This window comes from Cervus canadensis, chromosome 9 (assembly GCF_019320065.1).
Source record: "Cervus canadensis isolate Bull #8, Minnesota chromosome 9, ASM1932006v1, whole genome shotgun sequence".
Lineage (NCBI taxonomy): Eukaryota > Metazoa > Chordata > Mammalia > Artiodactyla > Cervidae > Cervus > Cervus canadensis.
The window spans coordinates 73886610-73903667 of record NC_057394.1 but is presented as its reverse complement, the minus strand read 5'-3'; the positions used below and the strand labels follow the sequence as shown (position 1 = coordinate 73903667).

Here is a 17058-nt window from a genome sequence, read left to right as displayed (position 1 = left end):
AACATAAGACCACAATGAAGTTTGCCATATGGATGGACTCTTTCTTTCACAAATGATTTCTCTGTAGCATACAACGCTATTTGATCACATTTGCCCACAACAGAATCTTTTAAAATTGAGCTTTGTCCTCTCAAACCCCACCACTGCTTCATCAGCTAAGTTTACGTACCATTCTTCTTTTTTTTTTTTTTTTTAAGTATGTATGTATTTATTTACTTGGCTGGGCCGAGTCTTGGTTGTGGCATGTGGGATCTAATTCTCTGACCAGGGATTGAACTGGGCTCTCTGCACTAGGAACGTGGAGTCTTAGCCACTGGATCACCAAGGAAGTCCCTGTGTACCATTCTTAATCCTTTGTTGTCATTTCAGCAGTCTTCACAGCAACTTTACCAGCAGTAAATCCCATCTCAAGAAACCAGTTTCTTTGCTTATCTGTATGAAACGATTCCTCAACTGTTCAAGTTTTATCATGAGACTGCAGCACTGCAGTCACATCTTCAGGCTCCACTTCTCATTCCAGCTCTCTTGCTGTATTCACCACATCTACAGTTATTTTCTCCAGTGAAGTCTTGAACACCTCAAAGTCATCCATGAGGGTTGGAATCAACTTCTTCCAAACAGCTGTTGACATTTTTATCTGTTCCCATGAATCACAAATCTTAATAGCATCTAGAATAGTGAATCCTTTCCAGAAAGTTTTCAAAATTACTTTGCCCAAATCCATAAGAGGAATCACTATTATGTCAGCTGCAGTCTTATGAAATGTACTTCTTACAAGGACTTGAAAGTCAAAACAGCTCCCTGATCCATGGGCTGCAGAATAGACATTACGTTAGAAGGCATGAAAACAGCATCAATCTGCTTGTACATCTCCTTCAGAGCTCTTGGGTAGCCAGGTGGTTTGTCAAGGAGCAGTAATAATTTGAAAGGAATTTTTTTTGCTGAGCATTATGTCTCAACAGTGGGCTTAAAATATTCAGCAAACCAGGTTGTCAACAGATGTGCTGTCATCCAGGCTTCATTAGTTCATTTTACAGATCACAGACAGAATAGTTTCAGCATAATTCTTCAGGGCCCTAAGATTTTCAGAATGGCAGATTTGCATTGGTTTCAACCTAAAGTCATCAGCTGCTTTAGACCCTAACAAGAGTCAACCTGTTCTTCGAAGCGTAAGGTATTGACTTTTCTTCTCTTGCTTTGAAAGTCCTAGAAAGATGGCATCCTCTTCCAATAGAAGGTCATTTTTCATCTACATAAAAAAAAAAAAAATCTGTTGTTCAAGATATTGAATTAAATATCTTGACTAGATCTTCTGGAAAACTTGGTGCAACTTCTACATTAGCACTCGCTGCTTCACTTTTTACTTGTATATTATAGAGATAGCTTCTTTCCTTAAACCTCATGATTCAGCCTCTACTAGCTTTAGACTTTTCTGAAAAAGTTCCTCACCTCCTCTCTCAGCCCTCATAGAATTAAAGAGAGTTAGAACCTTTGGGTTAGACTTTGGCTTAAGGGAAAGTTGTAGTTGGTTTGATCTTCTATCCAGACCACTCAAACTTTCTCCAATCAGCAATAAAGATGTTTCCTTTTTTATCATTCATGTGTTCACTGATGTAGCACTTTTAATTTCCTTCAAGAACTTTTCCCTTGCATTCACAACTTGGCTAACTCTTTGGCACAAAAGGAATCACTTTTGATCTGTCTCTGCTTTCAGCATGTCTTCCTCACTAAGCTTAATCATTTCTAGCATTTGATTTTAAGTGAGAGACCTATGACTGATTCTTTCACTTGAACACTTCAGGGCCAGTGTAGGGTTATTAATTGGCCTAATTTCAATATTGTTGTATCTCAGAGAACAGAGATACCCAGGGAAAAGGAGAGAAACAAGAGAATGTGCTGGTCAAGGGAATAGTCAGAAGAAACACAACATTTATCACTTAGGTTCACAATCTTGGTGAGGTTCATGGTGGCCAAAAGCAATTACAGTAGTAATATCAAGGACCACTGGTCACACATCACCGTAACAAATATAATGATAATGAAAAAGTTTGAAATATTATGAGAATTACCAAAAGGTGACACTCAGACTTGAAGTGCACAAATGCTGTTGGAAAAATTGGTGCTGATAAGAGTTTCTGTATGCAAGATTGCCACAAACTCTAATTTGTTTAAAAAAAAAAAAATTCTCTGTAAAGTACAATAGCATGTGTTTTGTCTGTAATATACTTCAGAAATCAAGGAACTCTGACTCAGTAATTTTCAAACTGATATTCTTTGGAACATAGTTATTTTGAAATATGCTAAAGAGAAAAAATATAGTTAAATATATTTGGGAAATTATGGGTTTAAAAATAAAATGTTACACAGATGGTGTTTTCTTTTTCATTTTTTTTAATGAATGGAAGGACTTTTCCAAGCCTTTAGCATTTTAACTAACATGTAGGTCCCTAACACCTTGGCCTAAGTAGAGGATGAGAGTGAAGCCAAAAGGAGTGAGTGAATGGGAGTGATGAACTAAGAGGTAAAAACTGGTGTCTAGAAGCTTAACTAGAGAGGAAACCAAGATAAGAGAGAAGCAGAAGTGGGGGAGGGTAGGACCGATAGCCAGGTAGAGGGAGTACCTGACTTGAACAGTATGAAAGTTCAAGTTGAGGATGAGCAGTTTTTTCTGGAGAAAACTGGAGGAAAAGAAATAATAAATACAGAGGCAGAAAGATCTTTAGATAGAGGAGGACATCAAGATAAATAACCAAATTTTATTTTCTGCAAAATATGAGTACTTCATTTATTATGCAGTCAGGATGGATGCATGTTCATATGTGGATTTTTCTAGGAAGGGACCAAATATTTAGTCATCTTCAAGAGATGTGTGAGCTCAAAAAAGGACAGACACCACTGCTCCACACTGTGATAACTGAACTTTAATCTTTGGTTCCTTAACCTAAAAAATCTGACATTCAAGGCTACGTGTATTTTTTCAGTCTCATCCGGCACTGTTCCCCTTCACATCTATTATTTGCTGTCCCATCTGATTTTCTCCTGTGCATATCCCACCCTGTCTATTTGTTCAAACTCTTTTCCTGCTTACACACTCTTCCCTGTATGTCCATCTATCCAAATCCTACCCACCCATCCATCCATCACAGCTCACTTCAGTTCACTGCCTCACCTGGCCCCCACCGTATTCTCCCCCAAGAGACTGGAAATCTTACCGTTGGGTGACTGTCTGTAGGACTGTTACTATTTTTATGTTCTGCTCTTGGTGGGAGGCTATATGCCTTGCTCTGCCATGCTAAGTCGCTTCCGTCGTGTCCGACTCTCTGCAACCCTATGGACTGTAGCCCACCAGGCTCTTCTGTCCGTGGGGATTCTCCAGGCAGGAATTCTGGAGTGGGTTGCTGTGCCCTCCTCCAGGGGATCTTCCCCACCCAGGGATCAAACCCAGGTCTCCCGGCGTTGCAGGAGGATTCTTGACTGCCTGAGCCACCAGGGAAGCCCCAGAATACTGGAGTGGGTAGCCTATCCCTCCTCCAGGGCATCTTCCCAACCCAGGAGTTGAACTGGGGTCCCCCGCATATCGCAGGTGGATTCTTTACCAGCTAAGCGACCAGGGAAGCCCGGGAGGCAGTATACTTACCAGTAAATACCCTGGAGGCAGGTCCCCAAGTTTGAGTCATGTCTCTGCCCTTTCCAAGGTGAGTGACCTTCCCTAAGTTGCTTCAGCTCCCAATCTCATTTTCTCTCTGTAAAATGGAAATCACAGCTGTACCTATCTGCTGGTGTGTTATGAGGAACAAATGAGATTCATACATGTCAAGTGCTTTAACAATGCTTAGGTAAACTCTTTCTCCCTTATTCCATACTTATTCCTATATATTTCTTATCTTTGCTATGTATTTTAAGCTGTTTGTGGGTAAGATCCACACCTTATAAATTACTGCATTCTCTCAGTGCTTGAAATAGTGAATAATTGAACAATTTTTGTTAGCTACATGAATGAATGAATTAAATAAGTTCAACATTTGTCTCAGTATTTAATTTACAAAGAGAAAACAACTTACACACTGGGGAAAATGTGGCAGTTATAAAATTATGTCATTTAAAAAATAATAGTATGCATGTGAGATATATAGCTGTAATGACCAGCTGCATTTTAACTCCTATTGGAGCATATTTTAAAATTGATCTCGTCTATAAAATGCAAAGTCTAGCATATTTTTAAAGAACAACTTGAAATCAATTCCAGAAAAATATAAAAGATGTAATCTGTTATTTTAATTGACCATTTACTATGATAGATAAATGCAACAAAGATGTATATCATTTTCTGTACTCAGTTGAGAGAAAATAATTCCCTTGTCTTCAAGTAGCTTATGCCAAATGGGAGAAACAGTCTTCTAAAAGCAGACATTTGATGCATTATAAGTGCTGCAATAAAGATGTGCCCAGGAAACCATGAAAAAGTAAAAACAAGTCAGTACTCCAACCAAGGGGTGCAAAGAGTTAGTCCTCCTGGTCCAGTAGATTTAAATCATGCCCCCCAGTTTATTCACTCATCCAATCTAGTAGGAAGTTACTCTTCTTGATCATTAAATGATATCCTAGTGCCATAAAAGAGTCAGTACCCTTCCAGAAACTGAAGAATGGATTCCATATGTTGTACTGCGCGTGATATATAACTAGAATCACAGTTCTCAGCTGGCTCACCTAGTGAATCAAAAGGCAGAGCAAATTATCACCCGCAAACATTGAAAGGATCACTGCTTTTTAGTATATGTTTATGCTGGGAAATAATTCAGGAATATTTTACTTAGAGTATATATGCTTTGTAAGCTGTTTCTTCTGTAGAGTTGTCTTTGCCAAAAATACCCTGGTTTCTGTTGGTTTCATTTTAACATAAAGAATTATCTGCTCTACACAAAAGAATCACAAACATAAATGATAGGTTAACTAAAGTTAAGGCCTATCAGATTATCTCTTAGGACTTATAAAATTATTTCTTATAAACACACTAAATGGGATTTTAGATAGATGTCCTACCATGGTGAGTAGATATTTTGTTAAAATGCAGTCTTCAGTTTATCTTATATAGAGGGCTCCGTTGTTTCTGTTCCTGCTTCAGACTCTGGTAAGCGGAGTTTTACCAAAAGTAGGTCTGCTCACCTCTGAAAAGACTCATGTGTATTCTGAAGCATCTGTCTCATTTTACACAGTAACAATCTAAGGAAGACACTGTACAGCGGAATGATTGGTTATTGTTCATCTCAATTTATGGATAGATTATATTCAAAATTTAAGGATAGATGAGGTTCGCTTCCCTGGTGGCTCAGCTGGTAAAGAATCCGCGTGCAATGCGGGAGACCTAGGTTCGATCCCTGGGTTGGGAAGATTCCCCTGAAGAAGAGAACAGCTACCCATGCCAGTATTCTTGCGTGGAGAATTCCATGGACTATATAGTCCATGGGGTCACAAAGATTCAGACACAACTGAGTGACTTTCACTTATGTTCAGAAAGTCACCAAAGAGCACAGAGGCCATTTCTTGGGCACAGTGAGTTTTGTATAAAATTTGGATTTATGGAGTGTTCATAATAGGTAGTGTGGGGAAATGTGTGTGTGTGTGTGTGTGTGTGTGTGTGTGTGTGTGTGTGTTAGGGAAGGAGGTGATAATGCTGGAATGCAAATTTATTACTCTTGGGTTATGTATGCTATGAGTTGTTCAAGTTATATTTTCCTGATTTAAGCAAAAGTATTCTGGAACTCTTTTCCCTGCAAGAAAAGTTTTTGAAAATCTCAGAGCATCATTATTCTGGTAATATATGTGGACCACTATCAATATTTTCTGCACATAAATAAAAAATGTCACTGGTAGACATTTTGTTACTTTCCTTTTTTTCTGAGGCATTTCAAATGCTTGAAACCCATGAAACTACTCTGGGTAGTAGGAAACTTAGATCTTCTGCAACATTCACCCCTAACTGCCCTCGCCCTTAGGCACATACACAAACACCTCCATTTTCTTAATGGTTAAAGTTTTCCTACTATTCCAAAACAAAGTTCCAGCTTTCTCATATTCTCATAGTCTTCAGTTGCTTTGAGATTAAACATTTCATTCATGTAATCCTATGGTGTAAACATTCCTTTAAATTGGTAGTGCCCACTTAAAAATAAGTTCAAAGCAGCAATAAATATTTTAGATATGTTTGGTCACTCCTGCCATGAGTTATTTTCCTACAAATTCTATTCTCACTATAGAAGTGTTTGTAAAATTTTACATACTATATTTTTGTCCTAAAATTTTCTGGAATGATATCCTTTTCCACTAAACATAAAGAATCTCACATTAGTTTTACTTCTTCTAAATAATGCAGGACTGTAAGTTTAGTAATTTTACAAAGATTAGTCAATGCTTATTATCCCCAAATAATGGTCTTTTATGTGTTCCAACAGCAAATTGAACATGTGGTTTCAGAGTAATTGAGGTTGGAGTAAATCCATATAGCTAATAAAACTTTTATTAATATTAAACTAAGTTTAGAAAATATTCAAGTGACTCTAAAATACATCTTAATTTCATGTATACTAAGTATATTTTTTGCCAACTAAAAGTCATCAAGTAATTGTAATGATGCCAATTTTAATTGAATTTCAAGCCCTTGTTCCTATATATATATATATTCTTTGTCTTGCTTTATATTGAAGCTTTGTAAGAATTTTAGCAGTTTGAGAATTTAATCACCATAATTGACTTTTAATAGCTGGAATGCTGCTGACCCCCTCCCTAAAAAAAGGAAAATGATTAATTCCTGAATCTAAGGAAGAGAAAAGCAGCCTCTGACCTCAGGAAACCGGCCTGGCCCTTACAAGGAGGCCTCAGGATCACTGGGAACTGGCCTGGGGCTCGCAGCTCCGTCATGGTGTTCCCCTGTTGGACATAAACAGCCTCACGGAACACCAGCATCAGACAAGTCCACATGATGATGTGAGGCAAAAAAACACTGTAATTTTGTCTAAGCACAGACAAAAGCAAACTTACCTGAACATTAACATCCTCCTTTCCTCCTTGTAGGAGTGACTGCTACTTCTCTATCAATTACAGTTTTAGTCTAGGTCTAGTCCCTAAGTTGTGTCTGACTCTGTGAACCCATGGACTGTAGCCCACCAGGCTCCTCTGTCCATGGACTTCTCCAGGTAAGAACACTGGAGTGGGTTGCCATTTCCCTCTCAAAGGGATCTTCCTGACCCAGGGATAGAAACCCAGTCTCCTACACTGCAAAGTATTTACCATCGAGCCACCAGGGAAGGTCTAGTCCTAGATAAGATTTATTAAGCTATCCAGTCACAGAATTATCACCAATCCCTGACAGAGCCCAATCCAGAGCAAAGTTCGGCCTCTTTGACCCCTTCCCCAAATCACTTAACCAGAGCTCTGATCCTGCAGCAAGTCCTTTCTGACACCCTCTTACCTAGTCATCTCATGGTTCCTTCCCATGTCTCCCTCACAGCAGTGAGCAGTTAGCACTGCCTTCTCAACTCCAGTTGTGTTCCTGCTGGTTTTTGGCAGGAGGGTATTGATACATACATAGCCCCCAAATTGTGACTGTTGAACTAGTAGTTAAGTTAAAATGTAAAAGATCTGTATAAACTGTAAAGTTCTGTTTAAAAGCTGATGTATCATGACTTCTAGGCTTAGAATTTTGTTCTCGGTGAAATCCTCCGAACCCACAAGTGGTTTTTAACATTCTACTTTTGAAAATATATTTGATGAATAGTTCCCTTCCTAAATATAAAACATATGTATTTTCTACTCTACTCTGCCCCTCCACTGAATAAAGATCCCATGGCTCTAAAGAGAAGTTAGTTCTTCTGAAGAGTTTCCATTATGCTTGGGTAATCTTTGTTCTAGTTCAGATTTTAAATTAGCATCTAAATTAATGGTAAGTCATATCCCTGTCCTCTCAAATAGTAATGGATCAATACTTCTTAGACATTATAGTGCCAATTCTAAAAGGTAAGTAACATTTATTTTTCCTTTAGTTAGCACTTTTGATGGTAGAATTTTAAACCATTGGATGTAGCAACACAAAGCCGGGTGGTTTGGTGCCATCCATTTGTTTCACTATCTTTTAATATCCATCACTTTACTTCTGTGTGCGCCTGAGGACCTTGATATAATGGATCCTTTTATTGCCATAGTAGTGATTAGCATGAATAGATCTACATCCAGTCCCCAGTTCCCTACACCAAACAGGAGATTAAATATGTATCTAGTTATCTTCTAGAACAGAATCTGCCACATCACTCTTGTCTCTGACGTCTAGACATGCTGCCCTTTCTAAACTATTTTTATTTGGAAAGGAATCCAAGGTTTCCAAATAACCAGATCTTGCATGTGGAAGATGCTGGGTGCTGGTTTGTGACCGTGCCTTATGTAAACATTTTAATATCGGATCCCTAAAATCCAGAGGCTCCCCCAAAGGGGATTAAAACTTAATCCCCTCTCTGTTACCGCGGTGGTGGATTAACTCTGTTCTCTCTGCGGCTGGTTTGCTCCCTGAAGGCTACAACAAAAAGACTCAGCGCTCCTTAAACATGCTATGGAATTGGAAGTTGTAATTGGAGATTTCCAAAGGACAGGGGTAAAAATGACACACTATTAAGGCTGAATATTTCATGAGTGCCTTTCTTAAAGAATGACCAGTTCGAAGCCCTTTTATAACCTCCCCCCATCCCCGAAAAAAAATACCAATTCATTAGAACGCGTTTGGAGTAAAATCAAAAGGAAACGCAGTCGCCTTTCAGAAAGGCAGAGAAACAGGTAGCCAAAACGTGTTCCCCGTTAAAAGTTAAAGGAATTGTGTACTTAAAATTCATAATACCGTATATTTCGGTCAGTCGGTTTCTGTGGTTTTAATAACGGGTATCATGATTTTTCTCTTTTTTCCAATTTAATTGTTTGGATATGTTAAACTTTTTTAAGAGAACGAAGCAGTTCGCCATTTTTAATGTTTTTGACCATTCATCGACTCCAAATACCAGAATATTCTATGAAACCAGAGATCAGTAGCTTTCCGTGTTTAGAATGAGGACTTTTCTGAGGGTTCATCAAGGCCCAAGGATGTGTAGGAAGACACTGTTTCCGATGTGAATCAGGTCACCTTCTTTCTTACCTCGCCCCAGTGAAGAGTAAACCTCCCGGATTTCTCCTGAAGAGAAGTACGAAGAGTGGCCTCCAGACGAGCGACACGGCGGCTTAAGGGTTAAGGGAGCGGTTCGAACCGGCCGGAGCGCGGGGGGCTTCGGAGGAGCGCGCGCGCAGACCCTCCAATAAACACAAAGGAGGGCCTGGGGAATAGAAACCCAAATCCACTTGTAATCGTACAAGAGATTCGGGCATAATTACTTGAGCAACCTAGATTAAGATTGATGAGCCTTTAAAGTGGCGCTTCAGATCGACCGCCTCGCCCTTTGGAAAGAAAAACCTTATGGAGCCAAGGCGGACCCCCGACTCCGCTCGGCCCCAGCGGAAGCTGCCCGCCCGAGACCCGCGCCGGGAGTCGGCGCGCCCCGGAGCCGGGCGGGCGCCCCGGGGACAGGCGGGCTCCCGGGTTGCGGCCTCGAAGGGGCTGGGAAGCGGCAGAGTGAAAGCGGGGACTCCGCGTGAGCCCGCCCCGAGCGGGCGGTCCCGACCGGGATGCAGGCTGACACCCAGTTTGCCCCACAGCCACCACCCCTCCCTTTAAGCGCGACGGCCGGCCGAGTCCTCCTTGGTCCTCCTGCAGCAGAAACGCCCGGCTTTGTGCAGGACGGTGGTGGACTCGGCGTGTGCCGCTCCCTGGAGTCGTGGGCCCCGCCGCCGTCCCCGCGCTCGGACGGGGACCAGGCCCGGCCTGCTCTCCGCGGTTCCGGCGGGGCGAACGGGTCTCCCCGCGAGGAGCCGCGGCGCGCGAGGGCCCTGGGCCTGAGCGGCCGCAGGGGACCTACCTTTTCATTGCTTCCCCCTACTGTTCCTGTGACTCATTTAAGTGTGTGCTGGAAAGGGTGGGTTGGGGGGTGAGGGGGGTGCGGGGATGGAAGGGAATATAATGAACGCTGGCTACAGAATAACGAATGCATTTTTTTTTTCTAAGTCTATATTTTAAGTACAGACTTGAAGGGAGGGAAGAATGTCCCCGCTCTACAGGCAATCTTAAAGGGGCAGTTAAGTAACCCCTCCCCCTTTGAATTAATAGTCTAATACGTGAGATTTTTAATTTTCGATTTTAACTCAGATGGAAGGAATTCGAAGTAAGCACCTTAGTAGGCACACTTCCTAAAAATCTCTTTACTGAAGCTCAGTTTTTCTAGTCCCCAAAGTTGAGAAAGGGCACTTTGCAGATGCTCTTCTGAGAATCGTTTTGTTCAGTCGTCTTACAATTTCATAGTGTTTGGCTTATTCCAGGTGAGAAAAAATCACTGCTACAATTTTCCTGCTCTTCTGCATAAACAATGTATAACGTCCGCGTTTTGCGAGTATATCGATGTGCTGTGCACGTGGGGATACCTTCCTGCAAGATGCAAACCCGTTAGTGCAGTGGGATTTATATATTAGACCCTATACCTCTTCACATCCTCCCGCCCATCCCGGGGGCCACTGCTGCCCAGTGGACGGGATTTACACGTTGGCTGGTCTTTGGGGACCGTGCTGACTGTCCAGAGCGTCCCTTCCGAAGGGAAAGCCTGTGCGTGCTCCATGGAAAATCAGGGCCTTAGAGAGTCATCCTGCACTTTTAAGTTGGTTAGTGTCAGCGCCCCACTAACCATGTAGGATTTCTAGGCAGAGGTTGCAAACTTGCTTACTGAGGGTCACTTATTCGATTTTGTGACCTCTTGGGTTTTTATAGAATTATTTATCTCCAGTCTGGTTATAAGGTAATGTGTAACAACTAAGCAGACCTAGCTCACATGAAAGGAGCTTGCCATAATAGAGACACTTTTTTTCAGTGAGTGTTTAAAAACCTGAGGTGCCCTTCCGGGAGGGAGCAGGCAAGGGGCAAAGAGGCACAGCCTGACTCCTCTGGTGCCCTCTTCTTTCAGGTCCAGTGGTTCTCAGCACTCCTGCCCAGCTCATTGCTCCTGTGGTGGTGGCCAAGGGGACTCTCTCCATCACCACGACTGAAATCTACTTCGAGGTAGATGAGGATGATCCTGCCTTCAAGAAGATCGACACAAAAGTGAGTGAAAATGATTCCGCGTGCGGTACTGGTGGCTTTGTGGCAGGCAGGAAGTGTTTTTCAATTTTGCTTGGTTTTAAATGACAGTGGGGGAGGGGAGCACATTCCCATCCTCATAGAAAATGAAATGAATGAAATAACACTTGCTCTATTTTATGGGATTGGAGAATATCTTAACCATCTTAAGTACTGTTATTACATTTTAACAGTCTCTCTGTGCTAGTGCCTTTGTGTGCACTTGGGCAGATTTGGTAGTGAAGCCAGTTGCTCCCAAGCCCCTGGGGTACAGCATCTCAGATTCTCTGGGAAGACTGGGAAAGGGCTCATGGAATTTCTTACTAAGGTCACTTTTAATTTCCAAAAGTATACATTGAAGTATGAACCACTGTTTGTTAAAAGATTGTAAGAAAACTATGGAGGGGCATTTAGATATAAATTCCTCTCCATTATTACATCCAGTTTTCATCTCCTGAAATAAGAATGAGTTTTATATGTGAATTTAAGGAGAGAAATCGATTCTCTGAGAAGCGTTGCTTTAAAATGTGTATACATAGTATGTATTGGTGCTCAGCTGTTTAAAGATGAGGTCTTCTGTGGTTGTAGTGCCAGACAATGTATATTTGGATGATTTGAAATGCATAAATATTTGTTTATTATTTTATTTTGTAAAACTTAAAACTTGAGTATTCAGCAGCTCTATACCTCTGAAGTTTCTTCTGAAATCAATCCCATTGTTGTTTTAACTTTTATGTTACTGTGCCATTTGTAAACATTTTTTTCCTGAGGCTTATCAATTCAAGAACATAAGTCATGCTAGATAAACAAGCACCATTTTACAAAAATCTGCCTTTAAATAAGTATTTTTCAGAGGCAATCGTTCTAAAATAGCAAAAGACAAATGCTACCAAAGATCCAGAACTTTATTATTTGTGTTTAATTTATATATAGAAGTAAAACATTATAAAATGCTATTTGTGGAATAGCAATTAAAAGTCTCAAATTTACCTCCACCTGAATTAACTAACCAAGGCCCATAGGTAATTAGCCCCTCCCAGACTTGTTGACTCTTAAAATACTCTGGAGGATAGTCACAGGACTTCTTTTATTTCTAGCTCCAAAAGAATAGAATTTTGAAAATGAGTTTGAATGTAGTACATTTGATTTTAAATCATTTAAAGTTTGTCTTTATGCTTTTATCATTGGCTTGCTCTATGAAGTAAACAGTAAATTTGGATTTCTGATTAATTTATCCTGCCAGTGGAACCCTTACTGCATAAAATAAGGTTTGACATATATTAGGTCAGAAATTACCTTCATTTTATTAGCATAGTTTTCATATACAAATTTCAAAAGTTTTATTAGGACTTTGTTAAGTTCATTTTTCTCGGAGTTTGTCTGATTTTTAACTCAGCAACAATGACTATCATGACATATTTCATTCTTATAGTGTCAAAAATTGTACATAAATAATTAACCCAAAAGAGCAGGCTTTCAAAGGTAGATTTAAATTGCTTCTGTTGTGGAATGGAATAGTCTTATAAGTAAGTCAGAAGCTAACAGTAGATCATTATATTGTGTAACTATACAAAAAGAGCTTTTTGCCAATATTTTAAGGTTTTAAGTTATTTCATTAGCATATTTCTCAAAATGTTTAAAATATTCAAGTGGTTCAGTTTTCAAATTGAAGCATTACATCTTTTGACAGGAAAACGATTTAGAGTGAGACACGACAAGTTTTATTTTACTTCATTTATTAGCTTCTAATTAAATAAAAACCAGCAACAGAAATTAAAATCTAAATCACAAAAGTAATTATCCAGTGTATTTCAAGTGCATTTTTCAAATATATAATTCAGATATTCAAGCGTTATTATATAAGCTGAATTCAAATTTCTTTGAATATATTTAAATAACATTTCAAGTATATTTATGGAATGTTAGAAATAGAACAAGCAATATATTTGAAACAAAATGTAAACTTTTTAAAGTTCAGACACTTTTAAAGACAGATAAAAGTACCAGGAGGAAATCTACCTTTAAATTATATCTTTGTTAGTGGAAAATGTTTGGAAGTATCCAAAATGCCAATTTAACTTTTGTTCACCAAATCACAAAACACCAACATCCACACTTTCAAAGACAATGTGAGATCACAATATTTGTTACAAATCAAAATATACATTACACTTTCCTTCAGATGGCATATCCAAATCTGTTTACTCACAGCCAAGATTGCTATAATCCTCTGATAGTTAGGCAGCGTTCACTGCGGTCTTGCGTTACAGCCAGGCTGTTTTCCGGGTGTTCCTGTGTACTTTTCAAGGGCGATAGGAAATCCTTTGTAAAGAAGTCTTCTAATACTTGTGGGTTTGGGGTGTTTTCCATCTGCTCTCCCTACTCCTTTTCTCCCCTTGGAGGGGTGGGTGAGATGATGCCTTAAGCGGTTGCATTAGCACTCCTTTTGAAGGAAGAGATTGTTTGCACTGCCGAGTGGAATATTAGGTAGGAATCGAACAGGAAGTTTACACTGCATGAGAACTTTTAAGGATGAATAGTATAATCACATTTCGGCTCTCGATTAAAATTGTCCTCTAAAGTTTCTCCAGACTTTTCGGGTTGGTCAGGATCTCCCTCGCCAGTCGCCACGTTTGTTTGGCAGCGTTCTCTAGAGCCGAGTGAGGTTTGCCCTGAAACAGATCTAAGTTCGGTAGGAAGTAGTGAGGACATCGCCGGCACTGCAGGCAGGAGATGAGTTGCAGCAAAATCCCGTTCAGCCTGTCACCCAGGCAGGACTCGTCCCAGTCCGACTCCCGGGGATGCTTCTCGCACTCGTAGGAAACCAGAGTCTTCATGTGGTAGTTGTTGAGGGGCTGGCCCGGCAGTTCCAGGTGACGATCGCGCAAGGTTTTGAGGATGGAGAGGCATTTCTTCCTGCAGCCCCCCATCTGCAGTCTGTTCTCCGCTTCCGCGAACTGCAGCACCCAGGCGTCGCTCTCGGCCGAGCTCTGCTTGCCGGCCAGGGAGTGGCACTCCTTGGACAAGAGATTGAACCCTTCCGCTTTGACCTCCGCCACCCGGTTGGGTCCCGGCCAGGGGATGTGGGGAAGTGGCCAGTGGGCAGCACTCCTGGGCCAGATCCCGGTGCATTTAAAAGCCGGGGTGATCTGCACCACGTACCTGTCTCGGATCCTCAGTTTCACTTCGCTCGTGTCCGCCACCATCTTTACCACATCCCTGTAACTACACTTGTCTACCGCCTGAGCCACCAGCGTCTGAAACCTGGACCGGATTTTGCGCGCCGAGAGGTAGCCGGAGGCAGTAATGAATTCCACCCAGAGGGACATGCTCCTCTTGCGGCCGTCGCTCAACTTGAGCACGGCGCAGCCGGGCAGCGAGCCGTCGTCCACAAAGTTGAACACCCCCATCTGGTTAAGGTAAAGCACCACTTCGAATTCGGTGGGGGAGATGACCTCAAGGCCCTCGTAGCGATTGTCCATCTCGTTGAGAGAGCTGATGAACCGAGGCTCCTGCACCTCCACCTCCTTCAGGACGTCGGAAACTACTTTGCAGACTTCCCGGATAGTTTTGGCAATGGCAGCTTTCCTGGCTTGGCATTTTTCGTTGTAGTATTTATTCAGATGGTAAACCAGCTTGGCCTGGGCCGCTATCATGTTGGGGCAGAGATCCGGGTTGTACACCGGAGTCTCGCAGTAAGCTGTGGGATCCAACGCGGCTGCTAGAGCTGGAGCCAACTTCGGTGGAGAAACGGGCCGCGGCGCTCGGAACTGTACCAGAAGCGTCTCTCCGAAGTGCGGCGGCGGCCGAGGAATCCCTCGCTCCTTTCTCCCCTGCTTTTTATCTTTGAGCCCAGCCGGCCTTAAAGTGAAAGATTGTTCTCCCCCCCACCCCTCCTCTCTCTCTCTCTCCGTCTCTCTTCCTCTTTTAAAGAATCCTTCCTTGCGTGAGAGAAACGCCGGCAGAGATCACCTCCTCAGTTATAAAAACAAAAGTTGCGGCGAGACCCAGCAAAGCTCTTCCAGTAGTCAAAATAATCAACCCTTTCCCTATTTATTTACGCTTGCCCGTGATCATGGTGTGTGCCGGGCTGGGAATCGGACGGAGGAAAAGTGTGCTGAGTGTGCGTCGGGGGTGAGTGTGCGTCTGTGTATATGTCAGAAGAAGCTGCTGTTGGTTTGTCTTAAGAGCCCAGATGCACTCGTGTGGAAATTATAAAGGCAGGGCCAGGCAGGCTGGCGGCCAATCGCCACTGGGCTCGTCACGACAGCCTCCGTCAGCTCCAGCCCGGCTAATTAATCCCCCCTCTTGGTTATAGGCACACAAACTAAAGGTAGGAGGCTGCTGCTGGGCAGAAAACCACCCAGGCCACCTAGACAGTTTTGGAAATCAGGAGGAATCTCTCAGCTTTGGTATTAATTGAAGCATATTGACGTCTTGAAAAGACTTGGCAAAGTGGTTCTCTTCTGTGCTGAAAAACCCTGCTTGTCTTTTTAACCTACGAAATGCAAATACAGGTGTACTAATGGTCATCCATCAATTGGTGAATTAGATGGGGTTTTCTAAAACAAAAGTCACTAACTTGCATTTAGAGTGAGATAATTAACGCCTGTTAATCCTGGAGGTCTTTTTGAATGCAGGCTGGGAGTTTGCTCTTCAGTGTATATGCAGGCTGGTTTTGGATGGACTGATACCAGTGTAATTTTCTGGATGTTCCCATAGTAGAATGATTTTTTTTAATGTTATGCAGTGTTTTACCTATGTTTTTCTCCTCATTTGCAGTTGTTGAAAGGAATCTGAAAATGATTGCTGTCAGATGTTGTCTACTCCAGTTTAAGCTGGGACGTTTAAAAAATGTTTAGTCCACCCCTCCCCCCATCTGCAGTCGTCTTTGTACTTTGGTAGACTTGCCCAACATTATAACCAAGACACTAACTTTTTGTATGCACTGGCAGACATATCTGTGAAATAAAACTCTCTCTGAGATTGAGAGATTATCTTAATGTGAGTTCATAATGAGCTGTGTTTGAATATATGACAGTTCAGGAGAGGTCATGGAGATGAGACCTAGGGGCAGATACCTATCCTGAAAATTTGCAGGTTTGGGCTTTCTGTCTTGTTTACAGATGTATAATTTAGGATATATCTTCTCTCCTAAGGGTCTTTAGTGGTCATCTGACAGTAGACTTCTAATTTTATAATACTGCATTGACTTAAGGGAAATGGTTAAGATTTTTAAAGAAAATTAAGTTGCAGTCACCTGGGATTTTAAAATTTACATATCATTAAAAAAAACTTTGAAAGAAATCAATATTTTTAAATTTGGGAATCTAAAAAAGGAGGGCAAAATGGATTTATCTAGAGCTTTTTTTTTTCCCCCTGCTGGTACCAACTGTGTTCTTGATGTACAGAAAGTGGAAGAAATGCTACTTAGGATTTCTGTAGTTGTTTTTAAACCTAGGCAGATTTTTAACACCCTACCTTGAATTTAGATGCTGTCTCTTTCAAATTAAGACTATTTCCAGGAAAATCCTATAATTCCTGGAACAGGTTTGTAGGCACTTTCGTTCAGAGCCACTTGTAACAAGATCTTCTTCAGGGCTCCCACTTTCTACTCAAGTGTTTGAATATTTTTTTTCCCCTTTCTTCTTTGCACAGGTACAGCATCATACTTTTTTGTTATCCAAGGGTGGTAGATTCCGATTTAGCTTAAAATAGTATATGAGATTCGGGGCCCACGGCATCCACCTACTCTGTTCCCCAAGAACCTTGCACCCCCTTAGGAGCGGGGATTGGGCGTAACCGCCAGCCCCTCCCTACTTTGGCAGCGA

At 41.5% G+C, this 17058-nt stretch overlaps 2 protein-coding genes and 1 long non-coding RNA gene across 12 annotated transcripts in view; 1 reads left to right on the top strand and 2 right to left on the bottom strand.

The window, feature by feature from the left end:
- NBEA (neurobeachin) overlaps positions 1–17058 on the top strand; it is a 644508-nt gene that overhangs the window by 427096 nt on the left and 200354 nt on the right. For all 10 annotated transcript variants that reach the window (XM_043477413.1, XM_043477415.1, XM_043477416.1 and 7 more), the window contains one exon: positions 11076–11212. In XM_043477413.1, the coding sequence (XP_043333348.1) occupies positions 11076–11212 (137 nt within the window). The remainder of the gene's footprint in view (positions 1–11075; positions 11213–17058) is intronic.
- On the bottom strand, positions 363–10425 carry LOC122447080. The gene is made up of 3 exons (XR_006271125.1): positions 9984–10425; positions 3638–3743; positions 363–1249 (listed from the first exon to the last, which is right to left on the bottom strand). It is a non-coding gene; the product is annotated as an uncharacterized LOC122447080 (long non-coding RNA).
- MAB21L1 (mab-21 like 1) lies at positions 12808–15392 on the bottom strand. Its single transcript, XM_043477428.1, has one exon. The coding sequence runs from the start codon at positions 14881–14883 to the stop codon at positions 13804–13806; it is 1080 nt and encodes a 359-aa protein (XP_043333363.1). The 5' UTR covers positions 14884–15392; the 3' UTR covers positions 12808–13803.